The 19,096-nt window shown below is 47.1% G+C and overlaps 1 protein-coding gene across 3 annotated transcripts; it reads right to left on the minus strand.

The window, feature by feature from the left end:
• Positions 1–300: 300 nt before the first annotated feature.
• Positions 301–16,864, minus strand: ralbp1 (ralA binding protein 1). 3 transcript variants are annotated; one of them, XM_088642091.1, is made up of 10 exons: positions 16,753–16,864; positions 11,938–12,226; positions 10,613–11,071; positions 8,572–8,921; positions 6,155–6,316; positions 5,608–5,739; positions 4,901–5,011; positions 3,359–3,480; positions 3,093–3,219; positions 301–2,718 (listed from the first exon to the last, which is right to left on the minus strand). In XM_088642091.1, the coding sequence occupies exons 2-10, from the start codon at positions 12,179–12,181 to the stop codon at positions 2,485–2,487; spliced, it is 1,941 nt and encodes a 646-aa protein (XP_088498217.1). In that variant the 5' UTR covers positions 12,182–12,226; positions 16,753–16,864; the 3' UTR covers positions 301–2,484. The 3 variants fall into 3 exon arrangements, with proteins under 3 accessions (XP_088498217.1, XP_088498216.1, XP_088498218.1); XM_088642090.1 differs by having other exon boundaries at positions 11,938–12,254; positions 16,753–16,857; XM_088642092.1 differs by lacking the exon at positions 16,753–16,864 and adding an exon at positions 16,451–16,469.
• Between the last annotated feature and the right edge of the window lie 2,232 nt (positions 16,865–19,096).

The following is a 19,096-nucleotide window of genomic DNA, read 5'->3' on the forward strand; positions in this document are numbered from 1 at the left end:
TCTAAAAGAATCAGGTGGAACTCGCCACATTTCACTTAACATGGGAGTAAGTTAGAAAAATGTATTTTTACTGTTTTTTTCTAAATCCAGGCCCAGTTCTCTGGTGGTGTTACTGAAGTACAAGTAACTTTGATGCTATTCTGAGTCTGAGGTAATGACTTAGCACTTTGTTGCCTATAGAAGGAAGTTAACTAGAATGAGTCATACCCACTCTTGAAATTACCAGCATTTACTGTGCAGATGGTTCAATAGTGTTGTGGCCCAATATTTTCTTAAAAGAAAAATAACACCATGCAACCATTTTTATTATGAGTACTTTATGAAATTATTCTCTGCTAGCTGCATACAGTATAATAAGAAATGAGGAGCCACAACCCACTGGCTTCAACAAACTGAAAGGTGACATAGTTACCGAATTAAGTCTCTCAAAAACAACACAAAATACATTATTTTTATCGAAACCGTTTTGACATCAGCCATTATTTTCAATGATAAATTAAAATATGCATATTATCCCCAAAACAGATCAGAGACTGCTTTAGTAATCGAAATTTTAAAATACTAAGTTGATATACTGCATCCACACTGCCACTAGTAATACAGTTCACTGTAGTTGGAGTAATCATTGTAGAACCCATACAGGTGGGATGATGATACCTACTACATACATTAAAAAAGGGTAATCAGTGTTCATTGTCTGGGTTTTTTTTATTTAAACCTGGCTTCTTTTGAGAGACGGCTGGATGTGACTTGCATTAACTACTAACGAGCAAACAGACTAGACATGCCAAACGGCCAGCTCGCCCTTGTAACTCTCTCATGCTCTGTTCTTGCACGATGCCACGATTGAAGGCGATCCTACTGCTGAAAGCAATGCAGTTCATGTGGAACACTATCAAATGCCTCCATAACATAGAGACGCCTACAGATGTTTAAGATGGTCATAGTAGTGTTTCCTTGCGAACTCCAAGCTTCAGCATTGTAGGTATAGGCTAGATTTACTTTGTTAAAAGGCAGAGTACCAAATACATCAGCCACTTCACGTGCTTGATGGGAACAGACCTCAGCCGTTACAGGCACTTCATTTGTACTTTTCTTAGAAGAGTAAGTGTAATTGCAGTTTTTAATTGCGTTTTAGCTGACTTCACCAATGTGACCATTTCTGACAGGTTCTCCGATTTCCGACACATTTTCCAAGTTCAATACAATAATAAGGTCTTTTAATGAAAAGTTTATTTCTGGAACATTAAATGTATTGCTCACCAGTCTGCTGTCATTTTAGTCTGGAAATATACTTAAATGTCCTATGCTTACAATCACATGTATAGCTTGTACGATAATGACAAAAGGGTAGCTACAGTTTATTAGATTATCTTCATTTCAGTACATTAATCAGCTCTCAACACAGATAGTCTTAACAGAGATGTAACAGTTTTTATGACAATGGGCAGACTGCTTCAGCGACGTCCTACTGGAATACAGAGGGGGGCCTTAAGGTTAGACAGAATAGTACTGCTTCTTTGATGGAATTTCATTTAAAGGTTAATCAAGTTCCAAGAAAGTGAAATAAAAAAGGAATGTTCCTTGTGACAATTATGTAAAATAGCACTACGTTAACCGTGCCTTTTGAAAGCCATTTTAAGAAAGGACATGTGGTTCTTACACTATAGAAACTGCATATCATATACGAATTTTAATATCCTTCTAAAATAGAATCGAGGGAAACATTTGATATTCTTTATATATTTGAGTTTATATATATTTATATATAAGCATGTGATAAAATTAGGGTGGTCAGCCACAAACTGTTATAAATTCTTATAAATTAGCAACTAAGCTGATCAAAAAGGAGACATTTCCATGATGTAAAGAAAGAGACACTGGTTTAAAACACTAGTCCACTGTCCGCATTGCAAAAAGATAGAAAATGAAAGAATGACTAAACTGATAATATCAGAACACAGATTAACCAATACTATCAAATCATGCACTTAAAAGTAACAAGCGACTTGATCAGTTCTCGTTTGCAATCCTGTGCTGTTATTGACGGCTGGAATACAGCTTCTTCAACGACTGGTAAAACTGTTAACACACAAACACGAACCTGGTGGTGCCGAGAGGCAGCTGGCTGAGCCATTCAGTAACAGAATCACATGCTGCTGTACAGTTCTCTAAGACGATCACCGATCATCAGATCCCACTGCCCCCAGAACTGGTTCCAGTTCACTTTATAAATCGAAGTTGGTCAGAAATATTCTACGGTTACCTGCTTAAAAAAAAAATCCAGAAGACATCTTACAGCAGGACGCGTATCGCTCCCTGTTTTGTTTAGTTTTTTCCCCACGCATGAATAAGTGCTCCAGACGTCCCCCCCCCCGTGTTCACAGAGAGACGCCCCCGTGCCGGGCGTGGAAACGAAAAGGACATCTTCCCCCCGCCGGGGGACGGAGGCTGAACTCTCCGGGGGGGCACACGGCCGGCGGGTCAGAGCGGGGTCTCCCTGCGGTCCTTGCTGGGGGAGGGCTTGAGGGGCTCCTTGGCCGGCTTGCCGTCGGCGGGCGCGGCGGGGTCCCTCTTGCCCGGCTCCTCGGCCCGGCCCTCGGGGCTGGGGGGCTCCTGCGCCTGCCTGTGGCGCTGCAGGAGGCGCAGCTGCACCCGCAGCTCGATGATGGCCTCCCGCTCCTCGTGGACGGCCTGGTTCAGGTGGGTGTTCTTGATCTGCGCAGAGAGCAGACGGAGCTCGGCCCTGGCGCACAGACCCGAGACGCCCCACCCTGCCCCACCCTGTCCCGCCCGGCCGCAGGCGAGCGGCAGGAAAACCAGGAGCTCTTAGAAATACAGGGAGGCCGGTCACGTCTTCAAGAGAAAGGGGCCCGACCCCTAAGCAGCAGGTGTGTCGATGTCCCCTCTGCCTCGGTCACGAAGACCACCATGCAGGACAGCGGTCCGCACAAGTTTTGCGACCAACGGCAGAAGACGACAATTCGGGCAAACGAAACCGCGACAGCCAGAGGAAGAGGCTGTAAAGCAGTGGGGAACACCTGGGTTCCGCTCGCGAGACGGCCCTGCGCCCCACGGCTCCGCGCGCTCACCTCCAGCTCCTCGTTCTGTTTCTGCAGGTCCTCCAGGATGATCTGCAGCTCCTCCTCATCCTCGCTCTCGCTCTCGCTGTCGGAGGAGTACTCCTCCGTCTCGCTGCGGCCGTGCTGCTGCTGGCGGCTGTGGGGGGGACACAGCCGGTCAGGGGGCGGCCCACCGCCTGTCCTACAGGCCCAAGTCACTCCAGGCTTTCAAATTCACACGGGGCGTATGGGGTGAGGCAAAGGAATGTATTTTCCCCCCACAACAAAAGCACTACCTCTGGATTTCGGCGATTTCCGCCCGGAGGCGCTCAATCTCTTCTTTCTCCGTTGCAATCTGCCTCCGCAGGAGCTGCTCCATGGAAACCAGCTCCTCTTGTTCCGTCAGGATCTCGTTCTCCTGGAAATCGGGCAGCAGAAGCCGACAGGTTCCTGAGAATACTGCTGTCCGCTTTAAAGAAAGCTAATAATGGCCTGCCAACACATTAACTGGTAAAGGAAAAGATCCGCTGCCTGAAATTGTTTCAGGAGAACTCTGTCAACACAAGCAAGAGAGGACTGGGACTGCGATTTTTGTACAGCCTGTGGAATGAAGCTCCTGGTTGCCATTTACAAAGACGACCTCAGCATCTGAACGGCGTGTTCATCTGGCTGAACCATTCAGTGACAAGGCCAGCTGTAGTAGTAGAAGTACTAGTGATAATATAGGATTATTATTTAACATACAGGATGGACCAATTGGGTGATTTGCGTCAGCCATTAAGTGCCAGGAGAATGAAGGGAGAAATGTAATTACATTCCCAAGTGGAATTTAAACAAGACTCTGGGGCCAGCACCCTTACTCTTGTGAACTTTTCACTGGCAAGCTAATGTCAAATTGCATTACACTCAATACAGTATTTTCCTATGATGGTGAGCTTCTCCTCAGTTAAAATACTATGTCAGAAAAACATTCATCCCAAATATTCTTCTCATCCTGAAATAAGATGTCTTTTGTGAAATAAACTAAGGTCAAATAGCTTTTGTACTCTACTCAATAAAATGCCCGGAATTATATGTTACTTTTTTACTATTTTGAAATGCATCAATTTATGCTGATTCTAACCCTGAAAAACAAAACCAGTTTTGCAGTTCACCTTTAAGCAAACATTATAGAAATATTAACTTAATATTAAGTCAATATTAAATAACTTTATGAAGTAGGGACAAGGGCAGTGCTGTCTTGACCGACGGAGCTCCAGGGCACCAGAAAGGGGTGGAGGAAAAACAAAGACCTTCAGCTCCCCCGTCCAGCTCAGCTGAGCACAAATCAAGTCACCTTACAGTAACCTCATCATCCAGGTCTGCCTTCTTAACCGTACCTTCAGTCAGCTTTAGGATTTCGCTCATATCCAGTACAGGGCTTTCAGAATCACGCAATGATCACTTCATTGCTTGTTTACTATGGATATTACAATATAAGCAGGCTCAAAAGAAAATTAGCGTTTGGCAAAACTCACATCTGAAATATATTGAACACATAAAAACTGATTTAAAAAAGAATGATGTGGCCCGCTGTCCACTCTCCAGTCTTGCTAGGTTCATATTGTAAAATCCAGACAAGCCACAGGGCTTCTCTTGCCTTACAAACTGCTGCTACAAAACAGCCTGTCCTTCAGGGCTGTAGCAGCCTGCTGAGATGATCCATCTGAATTTTTTTGTACGCTATTCAAAAACAAAAAAAAGGTGTTTGCCAATAAAGGATTGCTTAACCTTGTTAGGCAGCCCAGAGTCTTCTACAGGACCTTCAAATCTGAATCAATTACAGTCTGCTTGCCTACCTGAGCTAACAGGATGTTTATGACCTCTTCCTCATTCTCGGTCATCTCCTCTTTAGAGACGTCTTCCTTGGAGAGGCTGGCAATCTCCTGAGCTATCTTGGTCTCACACTCCTTCGGATACATTTGAGATTTCGTGGGGAAAACACACCCTCTCCATTAAGAACATACAGTACAACGAGGAAACCATTTGAAAGCCACACTCAATGAAAAAACGTTTTAACATTTTCCAATATTTTATAACAAAACAGGAACTACACTGAAGGCATGTTTACATTTCAAAACACAGTTCTAATGACAAGGTTTAGGCATACTAAGTCACCTTGAGTCTAGTGAATTACTAAATTATTTTGCATTCAGAAAGTAAATGTTCCACAACATACAAGGAAATCTGCGGCCCCATTCTTCAGAAGACTGAAGCGGATGACTTATGGCCGTCTCTCACGAGTTTAAAATATTAAAAACAAGTACTGAAATACAAGCAGGGCGCTTTTAACACCAGGAGGAAAACTGAGCACAGTACAGATACAGGTAGGGAGCCTCAGCGCGATACTGTGAACCACATGCAGGAGTTCGGTCAGGTTGATACTGAGATGTGATCTAAAATATCCTGCAAGGCGGCGAGCCCAATACCTGGCACGAGAGAGGGGTGCAGAGCGTGGCGAAACTCGAGTCCCAGCAGGGGCTCTGCGCACAAGCGGCCTACTTGCCTGTCGTTTAGCCTCTCGCAGCTTCCGTTTCAGAGCAGTGAGAATCCTCTGCACCTCCCACAGCCTCTCCTCCTTGGACAGATCCTTTATACCCGCCTGCAGGTCTCGGTGCAGGCAGTTCAGAAGAAACTCCTGGACGCACACACACACACGACACACAAACAGAAGAAGGAGGTGTAAACGGTTTTCAAGGGAAAAGGAAACGGTGCAGCAATGCTCCGTGAAGTTTATTTTCAACAAGCCAACTCACACACACGCCAGGCCTTTAATAAGGAGGCAATAATCAGAGCATGGAGATCTCTCCTCTCTACACATGACGCAGGAAAACCCCCAGCAGAGCGCTCTGACACGGGACAAACTAACAATAACAATTGTTATTAAATAATAAAATAATCACCTAGATACATCAGCAAAAAATTAAAACAAACACGACCAATTATAAACACATAATAAACTCTCGACAGCACTTAAAGAGAGCATATAATGGACTCTCCGCTCTGAAGACACAATTCGGAACACAAAGGCATATCCCACTGCTGGCCCTCACCTGTCTGCGGATCTCCTCCTTGATGCTCTCCTGGGTCTCCGGCAGGGCTGGCATGGTGGCCATGTTGGACCAGCGCAAGGGCTTGACCACGGGCTTGAGCTGCACGCACCCGAACAGCTCCTTGACGTGGGTGAAGAAGACGTACAGCACCCGGTTGCTGATCTGGAAGCACAGGCAGCTGTCAGAGCCCAGGTCGCCCGACGGGCGGAGCCGCAAAGACAGGGTGTTCAGCGGAAGGGCGATAATCTTAAGACTCTGCGATGGAGAGCGTTTCCGCAGGACTAAGGAGGAGAAGTCTCTTTCATACGGATGGTCTTTAGAACCGACTGGAAGCAGCAGCCTCCCTCATGCATCCTCAATGAATCAAACTATAAACACGCTTCTCTTTAGCGCACAAATGAGGACGAGATACGACCAGCTTGATCCAGGGGGATTTCCCATACTCGGAGGAAATGAACGTTATAAAAGTAACTACCGCGTACACACAGTGACGTGAAAAGGCTCACACAAGGATGGGAGAGCTATGCAAGTACTAGGTCAGCATGATGAAACAGAATGATTTAAAGCAGTTGGCATACCAGGCAGCAACAAAGACAGCTTAGAGATGATTAAGCCATCTCCACACTGCACAGGAGAAATATGCAGATCACACTGCCAAGAGGAGAGTCTTCTCTTTCTGGCATACTTATGAATGTAACTTAGAGCTGAGAGATCCCAGGTGCCGTCTCAACAGAGAGCTCTAGAGCAGGCAGGGGGTGAGGGGTGAGGGGTCAGGCAGTTCTGATGACTGCAGCTAGCTCATTCTGAGCTCACTGAGGGGCAAGGCTGGAGAATGAGCAGGCTCCGAAAGGGGGAGAACAGAGAGGGGGTGTAGAGGGTCTGGAGAAGGAGGAGAAGTGGAAAGAGAGCGAGGGGGGGGGGGGGTGGTGTCAGAAGAGAAAGGGTGCTGAAGGCAGGTAGGTGCTAAGCGCCCTGGCCCACTGGTCCGACTCTCGATAAAAACAGGACACCAGGACTACTTGTTATCTATGGCTGTTAAGACTGTTGATCCAAAACAGTTTTGAAGTGCCTTCTTTCTTTCTAAAACTGCTGCATTGTGCGACTGAATCCAAAAAATTTTTTTATATTGCTCTTTTTTTATATATTTATATTGTATATTGCTCTTGTGCTAATTTTTTGGAAAGTATATTATTTTCCAAAGTACCTATCTAATGATATAGGAACCCCTTAAGTTACCCAAATGACTCTGACAAAAGGCCCTTGAAATCTGATTTTGATGAAGGTGTCTGAAAACCAACTTGCACAATAAGCCACGGCTCTTGGGAAGCTCTTGCTTCAGTGCAGCAGACTGCACACTGCGGGTTATGTGCTGCTACTCTGTTGCTTCTTCATGGCCTTGCGAGTAAGAGCAGGAGGCATTAAAAAAGACTCATTAAGCATTAAAAAAGGCATGACTAATCAAGCTGAGAGTGCAGCAGCTGTCAGACATACCCGTATCAAGGAAAAGGAAAGCGGTAAGTTTAGAAATGCGACAAAGACACTTTTACAACACATGAAAGGATCTAGGCCCATGCCTGGTGACAGAGAAAGGCCCTACGCCTAATTGCTTTACAAAATAATATGTTTGGGAAACGTATTACTTTATGTAGTAATTCCATAAAGTCACAATAGAGGATAACTCTGTAAAATTATTGCTAAAAACATGTTCATTTTAAAAAGTAGTCTCTTACAGAAGTGATTAAGAACTGTAATCACTTATTTTTAAAACTGAAATTTCTTCAATACTGTCCATGCTGTCCACAATGATACCAAAACGAGTGATGTTATCACCTACAGTTTTTCAGAGGAAACCTAACTACACATCTCTGGGAAAAGCATAACCAGTTCCAAAGGCTGATTTTTAAACAAATGTTTGCAACATAACACGTCTGTAAGCTGGGGATAAGCTGAAAAATAGGTGGGTTATACACCGGAACCATTTTACATGCGGTTCCTATGAACGATAAGAAACGTATTCCGATAGATCAGTGCTGTATTAGAGGAGTAAAAAATTGAACAGCAGGAATGTTTTTCAAGCTCTGACCAGTTTTGGTACTTAATTATTTACATCATCCGTATTCCTCGTTATTTTTAAATGCACTGTAATTTAAAACGCAATGAGTCTTGCCTCAGCATTCTGAAAACATGACATTAAAGGCCTCAGATGTCTCCTCGTGGAGAAGTGTGTGCTAATTCCCTCTCTGGCCTGCAGTAGTTCTTAACAAGCCACACTGCCCTACAGTATGACATGGAAACACGGCACAGCACCTCCTCACCTGGGGGATTCGACCTCTAGCTGAAAAACACACAAACGCAATCCCCACGTGCACAGCTGCAACGAACGCACAACCCGCGCGAGAGTGAAGGACTTTCGAGACCTGCATGGTGGGGCTGAGCACGATGGAGATGTTCTGGATGTTCATCTTGGTGTCGGGCTCCTTGGCGATGACGTGGTCCATGTGCGTGACGAGCCAGGAGAGCAGCAGGCGGCTGCAGGCGGGCATCTCGGCCAGCAGGCGCTGGAACTCCTGCACCTTGTCGGCCTCGGCGGGGCGGCCGCAGGCCTCCTCGAAGCGGGCGTTCAGCTCCCGGCCCAGCAGGTTCTCGGGCAGCTCGCGCAGGTACTGCTTCAGCAGGCTGGCCACCGTGTGGGCGTCGTACTCCTCCAGGCTGGGGCACTCCTCGCGGTCGTACGCCGCCTTCAGCTCGTCCACCTTCGACTTCATCCCTGTAAGGCACGGACGTTAGAGAAAGCTGCTGCCCTGGGTTACGAAAACATTTTTTCCCTTTTTCCCTCCCCAGACAAGGAGAACATCAGCATTCAAAATGTCAACCACTAACTAAACTGGCGAAATACAAAATGACTCGGTGAAGTCTCATCTTTGTGGTTTTGGTTTCCAGAGCCAATATCATTCTGTACACTATTCAAAAGCAACAATTTCTTCCACCTGCCCACTCCTTCCTGCACTTTAATCACTGCTTATCCACAGCAGGGTGACCTTCAGAGTAGTGCTGGACGATAATTCCATAACGATAATTATCGCGATATAATTTTCCTCGATATAATTTTAACAAAAGTTCGATAAATGTTTGATATATATATGTTTATGCTTTGCGCATGGGAACAAAATACTGCGCGAGTTCGCGTGCGTGTTGCAGACCGGGCTGCTAACGTGGTGTTGTTTACCCACACGGTGGTGGCTGAGTGGAGAAATGAGCGACACTGAAGCAAATGTAGAGCTGCCAACGACCAGCTCGAAGGACGATGACATCGTCGACAGAAAAGGTCATTCAACTTCGGTAATTTGGAGATATTTTGGCTTCTTACGATCAGACATAAAACGGAGCACTTTAAAATTTGCAGTCTGTCTGAGCCATCTTCTATGTGTGTTTTATCACACTGCAGTATTTAATTTTTCTATTAAGATACTTATTTTGCGAATTTTACTCATGCATATTTTGACATAAAAAACACTTGAATACTCTCTACCTCAGATTTGTTAAATGTTTCTGCTGTTTGGCAAGTGTTTGTTGTGTTCTTAAAATAAAGAGTTGTTTAATTTACCAATTAACTGTCTGGTTTCTTCGACTTTCACTCAGGAGAAAAAATCTGCCTTTAAACTTGAAAGAAATAATGATTTGACATTTATCGTGATAATTATCGATATCGACAGATATTAAACTTTTTATCGTGATAATGTTTTTGGCCATATCGCCCAGCCCTACTTCAGAGCTCGCTCACGGGGTCCCAACTCAGCCACTGTCTTATGAGCCAGTTCAACTGTGCTCTGGGCAGCACCACTCGGATGAACTCAGCTTCTCTGCAATTTTTTCTCCAAGAGACATTTTTTCCACCCATTTGCATAGAAATTAAATTTCCAGTAAAGCTGTCTACAAGGACCCTGACATCAGTAAACATGGAGAAGGTGTCCAGCTGGAATACCACACCAGGTCTGGCAGTCTGCCCTTCTCCTGTCCTACACCTTCACTGGAGCAAACCTCTGCAAGGTAGTTTACAATCCAGATGATTTACAAACAAAGATTAAGTGAAAAGAGGCTCCTAAGGAGGCACTAAAGTCAAAACCTCTATCTAAAGAATCCAGGTTTTCACCCATTCTGGCCAAAGGCCCCTGTGGCAGCACTGAAGACGCAGCAGTATTGTAACGGGGTTCTCTCGTCCTGTCTCAGCTAACCCCTGCAGCCCCTCCAGCGGAGGCACGCGCTGCCGGTTCTCCTCCAGGTCCCGGTCTCGATGGAGACAGCTGCCCGGCGACCCTGCTTCCGTTGGGCCCGGGCCAGCGGGGAAGCGGGGAGCCGGGGCAGCAGCTGGACGGGCGCGGGGAAGAACCGCGGCGGCTCCGGAACGCACGCCGAGCGCGCGCGACCGGCGGAGAGCCGCGCCAGGCCGCCGGCGGGTACCTGACACGCGGTAGATCCCCTCGCACTTCATCCCGTAGCTCTCGATGTAGTCGACGCACTCGCGGAAGACGGCGGGCAGCTGGATGCCGTCGTACAGGACGGTGCGCTCCGCGGCCTCGGCCAGGGGCGCGCCGAAGACCGGCCGCGCGGAGGGGGCCTCGGCCGGGACCGCCTCCGGCTCGGCCACGGGCTTCTTCTTCTTCTTCTTCTCCTTCCACTGCTTCACCACCTCGGCCGCCGTCAGGTCCTTGGACTTCTTGTCCTTGGTTTTCTCCTCCTTGTGCTTGTCCTCCTTGTGCTTCTCCTCCTTGGGCTTCTCCTTCACCTTGAAGTCCTTCTCCTTCTTCTTGGAGAAGCTGGGCTTCTTGAAGACGTGGATGCCCTTGGAGCGCTTCATCTTGGAGGGGCTCTCGGCCTCATCCCCGGAGCTGTCCTCCTGGAAAGCCGCATAGCCCTCCGCTGTGGAGGACACCCAGAGCGTAAGACTGCGATCCCTCTCCCTCCCTCTCCCTCCCCTCGCCACGGTGCGCACACAGCAGAGAGAAACACCGCGAAAGGAGGTCAGCCTTCAATTAGACCAGGAAATCTTTTTTTAACCTGCCTTTAACTGTTACTTTTCTTCTTCGGACTAACCCAGCGTTATCAGGAAAGGCACAGTTAATGACAAGGTTCCTCGAGATCTTTAACCAATTAGCACCAAGAATTCCCCACAGTGCTAATGAGAGATTTAAGAAACGAAGATATAACCGCGCATCACTAAGGTGACAGTACTGACATGAAAATACGGATGAACATGCTGTATTTTTTTTAAACTGCAAAGGACCTTTCACACAGCCTTACCATGCCACAGAAAGGAAGCAGTGCTTGATCGGTGCAGTGGTTTAAAATTGACTGTGTGTTTTCTGCTCTACCTGGGACGCCCAGCGCTCTGCCCTTGCGAGGTGATTTGACCTCGACGACAGGATCAGAGCGGGGCTGGGGCTGCAGGGTGCGTGGGACAGCTTAGGATAGCTCCCGTCTTCCCAGTGCAGGAGGGTATCTCACACCCGCCTCTAGATCAGTGATGCAAATGGTCACCAGTAGCAGACCAAGACCCCATTACAAATGGTCAAGAAAATGTCATAAAGCATGCGAGACCAGAATGGTAGATACTGATCTTACAGGGTCATTACTTCCTGCAAAAACCTTTTCAAGTTTTACTTGAACAGCAGCAAAAGCAATGACAACCATTTGTCAAATGTCTTTAAACTGAATACGAGTTCAGTAAAAGTGAAACACTAGACCCGTGACCCCGGCCCGCGACCCCGGCCCCCCCGAGCACTCACTCCTCTTCTCCTTCTTCTTGAACTTGTTCTTCTTCTTGCCGTGCTCCTTCTCGTCGTCGGAGGCCGCCTCGGGGGGCTCGTGCAGCCCGTCGTGGGGCGGGGAGGGCTCCCCGGTGCGGTACAGGCCGGGGAACTTGGTGGGGCTGATCTCCTCCGAGCTGGGGGTGCGGGCCAGCCCCCCCGGGTGCTCCACCCGGCGGTGCTCGCTGGGGCTGCTGCTGGGCGGCAGGAAGCACTCCGTCATGGCGGCGGCCTGCTCCGTGTCCCCGGCGTTACCTCTCCATCACGCCTGCAGGGGGCGCACAGACACAGCGTCACTGCAGGCAACAACATAACAACATCACTGTATTGGCCACAGACAATTTCTGGCATCAGGAATTCGTCTTTTCGCAGACCCCAGCTTGCTCTCCATGAGACACACAGACAGGGAGAGAAGCTGGGGGTCAGAGCGCAGGGTCAGCCATTTATACGGCGCCCCTGGAGCAACTGGGGTTAAGGGCCTTGCTCATTGGTCCAACAAAGCAGATTTCCTCTGCCGGCCGCAGGATTTGAACCAGCAACCTTCCAGTCACAGGTGCAGATCCTCAGCCAGAGAGTCACCGCTCCGCGGACAAGGACAAACCAACCAGCTGTAACATCTCGGCAAAAACTGCGTCAACCCCTGAGCCCTGGAATAATACTCCCAGTGTTTAACGATGGAATGCCACGCTTTCCAATTCTAAAGCAACACGGTGCTGGAATCAAGTCCCTCATTTGTTCCTGAAGTCCATTCCTTCAAAGGAGCCCAGAAAACACTCAAGAAAGCTTCTCGGAGAAAATCCAATATGGTTATTCAGGATTAATATGAAACCACAGCAACTCTTCTTCATGTTTTAAAAAGCATTTCTTTAAGTTTAATCTTGTGTTTTTTGCAAGTAAACATCTCAGCAAATATTCACAGCCTTCTGAGCAAGATGGAAGGTTTCTTTTAATGTAACAAGGGAGACCAGGAACAATCAATTCAAATTCAGCAATTCAAAACCCACAGTGGGGCCTTGAAAATGGAGGTTCACCATTTTCACCACTGAAGGTTGACTGCTGCCCCCCCTAGTGGTCATCTGTAGCACAGCGGCTGCAGCAGCCCAGCCTGCCTGCTTCTGGGCTGGGTCCACTCCCACAGCACCAACACAGGGAGCTGGGCTCCGGCCCAGCCTCACTGGACCTAAACCAGTAAGCCTGCTCTGTGACTGAAAAGCAGAAAGCATTTCCCATCAGAAGCAATTGATGTGTAGAATCGCATTCAGGGATTGCAGCATACCACGGTTATTTGTAAGATAAGATGAAATACAAAGAGACTTGGATCCATACAGTTGTGTAACTTGGTAAATTAGGAACATATTGAAACAAATGTTTCATCCAACTGTTTCTGAAAAACGCCCAGAGTCTGGGCCTCAGCCCCCTGGCTGTGAAGCCTGCTGCAGGTACAGTACCTTCTCCTCTGTGTGAAGAAGGGGTCCCTGCTCTCCATCCTAAAGCACCTTTTAGTTTTAAATTGTGACCTTGCCCTGTGCCCTTAATTCACTAGGGAGTGCGAGTACAGCCCAATCACTCTTCGGACTAGATCTGGAACTGCAGGTCGCTCGACGACTTGAGAGCAGAACAGCACACAGGATGTATACATTACAGCACTGCTGGTGCCTAACAGCTGCTCAGAAATTGTACTAGACTGTACAACCGATTTTACTTAAAGGTAAACACACTGGAGACCTTTGACAAAGGGAACATTTTACCCTTCTCCCTAGAACAGTACTATCCTGCTGTGCAACCATTCTAGTATGAAATAAATTCTTTATTCTAGATGAACAGAGGAAACCAATTCTTCTCAGTCTCGACAGTCTCTCCTCCTACCAGCAGGGGGCACTGACATCCACACAGCCCATCTTTCAAGTCACGGCTGTCTCACCTCAGGAGCTCAAGGGCAAGGAGTCTCACGCCAGCCATCTCCAACAGGCTCTGCCCGCTGAACATAAAGCTCAGTCAAACAAGCAACAAAACCCCTCAGCAACCCATGACCATATTGCACATTTTAAACTATTAAACTTCACGAAGTACAACAAGAAGATTTTCACAAAGCACTGGCACTGGAATGGCTGTCCCTAATTTGAATGACTATACTGCACTCCGATATCGCTCGCACAGTTTTCTGTACCCTGTACTATAATAATAATAATTAATAATTGTTTACACTTGTATTGCGCTTTTCTGGACACTCCACTCAAAGCACTTTACAGGTCATGGGGATCCCCTCCACCACCACCAGTGTGCAGCCCCACCTGGATGATGCGACGGCAGCCATAGTGCACCAGTCCACTCCCCACACACCAGCTATCAGTGGGGAGGAGAGCAGAGTAAGAAGGCTCCACAGCCGAAACGTTGTGTTTTCTCTCTTCTCTTTTCAGCAGGGAATAAACCTGTTACTTGTTCCTTTGCAGACTACGCGTGCTGACGCAGCTCCCCACCTGATCTATTTCAATAACAATAATAATACACTAAATACCAATAACACTCATGTGACAAAACAACTATATGTTTAAGTGTGGGAATGTTATTAGCACCACTGTATTCCAGAATATCACTGGGGAATTTCAGACTATACATTTATTTCAAATGAGTCATAACCACCTGAAAGGAAAATTGGACACTTCCTAGGCGAGGAAATGAATTCCAGGCCTGGGTGGAATTGAGGAATCTAGGTGTAATGGCATGGTACGTTTTAAGGAAAAACATCGTCATACAGATCTTCGGGGTCATTTGCTTTCCTGGAGCAATGGTTATATTACTGCTTTTCTGAGAACAAAGTGGACAAACCCCATCAGAACTGTTTCTATGCAGATACGCGGTTTTTAATTCCAGTTCACCAAAACCCGTGCTTCAGTTTCCCTGAACGGAGCCCCTGGTTTCTGAATGATGGTCTGCAATAACAGAGGCTCTGCTTCCTGGGCCTGTCCTCAGGTACAGCTGCCCAGCATGTAAAAACAAACCCCTCTGCAGTGTTGGGCCAGTAGCGTCTCAAACGCTCATTTCTTTAACGTAACAAAACCCTTTTTCTTTTCACTTAGACTCTCCCGCTCCTTGTAGTTATTACTAAAAGAGAAGGAAAGAATCTGTCATTTCTGAACGTACCTAGCCAGAGTCAGGACTTTTCTGTCATGTTTGCTTCCAAACTTCATAACTGAGTCTGGACACTTCATCAACCACTGCTGTGATCAACAAACAGGCTTTCTCCAATCGCATTTTTTAAACAGTTTATGAAAGAGGTGCTCATAAAAATGAGGAAACGTAGGCTTACTAGATGATACACAAACTACTTGTGTCCTGTCGGCACAAAACTGCAGAAATGACGGAAGAGACAACAGTCAGGCTCCCAGAGAGAGAGAGATCAACACCATCAAAAGCCAAAAGCTTCAATCAGTTTAGGCTGGGAGTATCAGAAAGGACAACACGGTCACAAAAAAGGCAAGTCTACAGCCCACCATAATATCTACACGAGGCTCAAGAAATATTCGCGAGCCAGAGACGATATCCCTGATTAAGTCAAAACACACGGAGAAATGTGTAAGGGCTTGTAAACCAATCACCCAGGGGGTTATTCTTATTCCAGACGTTTCTGAAGCAAAAAGATCAGGATGCTTAGAAGTAAAATCTTGCGGGTTTTTTTTTTTGTCCCGACCAAACAAGTGGATTACCCAAGAAAAAAAGTTTTTTTTTTACCTGGCTGTGGATGCAAAGCTGACCTATTTGCTGAAGCACGCCGTGTCAGATAACTATATATATATAAGAACCGTCTGTACAGCGAACGCAGAATTCCTGCTACACGGTGAATCCATGCAGATCGGGTCAAGTTGACATCAATTTCCAGCAAACTGCGACAAGCGACACTTCCCCCTGACCGCTCCTTCCTGGACAGCAGAACTCGTCTGGGAACGAGCAGCAGCTGCCCGCACTCGGGAAGACAGAGACACAGACAGACAGAGACAGAGAGACAGACAGGGACACACACAGACAGAGACAGAGACACACGCTGACAGAGACACACGCTGACAGACACCCTGCTCCTGCTGTCGTGGGCTCTCTCATGAAGTCACACCTCAACTGCGTGGACCGGTGTCAGGCGGCCAGGGGAACAGGGACAAGATGTCACACAAACTCATCGCGAACCCACTTTCACTCGAAATCCGCTTTCCACCCCCAGCTCCTCCAGGGACACATCTATTTCTTTTTCTTCTAAACGGGCACCTCGGCGACATTATACCCCACCACCGCAATCAGATCGATTTCTGCTGTTACTTTTTGGGGTTACTCCTCTACTGTTACTCAGCGAATTCGTGCGACAAGCCTTTCTTTTCCCCCCGACAGCTTCACATAAACTCACAACAACAACAACAACGACAACGACACGATCTCCCTCTCCCCGTCCTGTCCGGGGGGGGGGAGGGCTGGAAAGGCCGGCGACAGACACGTTTACTGTCATTACCTGCGCAGGAAGACGCTTTTAAAGAAACGTGTATTAAATAAACGATCACGCACTCCCCAGCCACAGGACCGAAGTTAAATCCTCCGGTCCCACCAGCTCGTCAGACCCAGGGCTCAGCTCTGCACGAACCGAGGCCCAAATGAGTCTCAACACAGGATCCGCCAGTCCGCTGTCCTACCCTGCCACACGAACATCGTTTTAAACCTAAACTTCAGCGCGGCTAACGGTTTCTTTTCTTTTCTTGGTAAAACACATATTAACTGGCGCTCCTGAAACCTAGAAACACAAAACTAACAACCAACCTGTTTCGGTGAATTTCAGTGGGTAGCTGTTTTTCCTGCTGTTTTCGTACACACAAAAAACCCCATGTGAGCATGCGCGGTGGATCTTGGGGGGGTGGCACTTTGGGATTTGTAGTTTTTCGATGTAAAACAAATGGTTAACGTTTACTGCTGTAAACTTAGAAAAACTACAGTATCCATATGCCCTCTGTGCTGTGTTTTTATATATATACAGTAAACTATATATAACTTTGATATAAGATTGTAGGTTTCAACGTCAAGGAAAATGTTACTAAACGGCTCCCTTTAGAGCAACAGAATCTAAACAAATTACAAAATTCTTAATGCATTTTGTAATTACATATGCTGTATAAGCTAACTAGTTCACGAGTGCAATATTTTACAGGCGTTTAACCACTTACAACAATTGCTAATTGCTAATTGTCCTGTTTCTTTTTATAGTGCATTTCTTGTTTTATTGTACATTTGCTTTTTTTTTCATAAGGGCCTGACTCTGCTAGTGGGCGCTGTCAGCTTTTCGTCGAATAGTTCACCCAATGCCTACGTTCGGTGAGTTTCTTGAAGCTCCTGATGAGGTGTTTTTATATATACATAAATATTAGCTTCTAGATTTTGAATTCAGGTGTAAGCACCCATGTTTATGACGATCTCTGCAAGATAATAAGGGATATTTGGAATTTTAACTATTTTCCCACATAATGTTTTAATTTTTTTTAAGGCATTAGAAAAATAATGCTAGAGATAATAAACATACTGAATAATATCTTTAATAGCAGTGCTTTTTAATATGTGCACTGGAGCACATTTTTAAATGCTTAGTTTGCTCCTGTGAATTCAAAATTATAAAAGCAAAGCCTGAAAATGAGAAATGGCACATTGCCAGAATAAAATAAACATTTTATTATGGCGAGATTAAATGAGCATTCGTTTACTAATACAATTTTAGTCACTAATAATAACTTGAATTGATCTATCTCTTTAGCTCCAAATGTCCTGAAACACCTTGCGTGTAGAAAGGACTTCATCCACACAGGGGACACCTGGCAGTCGTCGCACACCAGCAGCCCCACCGGTGGAGACATCAGTAATTACTTCACTAATTTAATTAAGGCAAAACTGTAGGTAGAGCAGAATGTAGCTGCGCTATGGGATCTTTAACCACCAGATGGTTACAGACCTTCGCTTAACATCTCATCTGAAGCTCAGGGTCCTCTGTCACCATGCTGGGTCACTGGTTTGGAAATCCTGGTCCACAGGGAGTGTTGGAGACCCACCACCATCACACCAGCAACCCAGTTCTCCTCCAGGCCCGGTCATTGCTTCGTTTCCGGGACCCCACAGTGATACCAACTTAACCTGCGCTCGTGGTCAAAACCATGTCACCCTGACGCTCACTGCTGGGAGCCCACTGAAGCTCAGCAGGTGTGAGCCTGGTCAGTACCTGGATGGGAGACTCCTGGGAAAAACTGCTGCTGGAAGAGGTGTTAGTGGGGCCAGCAGGGGGCGCTCACCCTGTGGTCTGTGTGGGTCCTAATGCCCCAATATAGTGACGGGGACACTGTACTGTAAACAGGCGCCGTCTTTCAGATGAGACGTAAAATTGAGGTCCTCTCTGTGGTCATTAAAAATCCCAGGGTGTTTCTCGAAAAGAGTAGGAGTGTTACCCCTGTGTCTTGGCCAAATTTCCCCCTCATCTTTACCCATCATGGCCTCCTAATAATCCCCTCTCTGAACTGGCCTCATCACTCCGCTCTCCTCCCCACTGAGAGCTGGTGTGTGGGGAGCGGACCGGCGCATCATCCAGGTGGGGCTGCACACTGGTGGTGGTGGAGGGGATCCCCATTACCTGGAAAGGGCTTTGAGTGGGGTGTCCAGAAAAGCACTATACGAGTGTCACAGTTCACAGTGTCTGTATTTCTCCGTGCGCACCAGTGCGTGTCCGTGTTTGGCACGTGCCCTCGTTCAGACAGCCGCCCTCTCTCAGGCTCTCGTGCTGCTCCGGGGGGTGGGCTGTGGCGCCCGCACTGCTGGTGCGGAGGTGGGGGCGCCTCTTCCGGGTTTCTAGGCGAACCCATCACTAGGCCAACACCACAGTCCAGAGCCGGCTCCTGCCGGGAAAGAAGGGACAGGCAGCAGTTTCTTCCCTGGGACAGCAGAGAGTCCTGGTGAGAAATCCATCTGGGAACATGAGGATCGAGAGATGTGGAAAAACCCCGAGCTGTTCCTGGAAGTGTGCAGGAGTCGGCCTGCCAGCCCAGAATCAACCCCAGAACCCACGAGCTGTGAGACAGCGCCACCTGCCTCAGTTTCCTCACCCCCCAGAACACGTTGATCACTTTCAAAC

Source organism: Lepisosteus platostomus, chromosome 8, assembly GCF_059453375.1.
Source record: "Lepisosteus platostomus isolate fLepPlt1 chromosome 8, fLepPlt1.hap1, whole genome shotgun sequence".
NCBI lineage: Eukaryota > Metazoa > Chordata > Actinopteri > Semionotiformes > Lepisosteidae > Lepisosteus > Lepisosteus platostomus.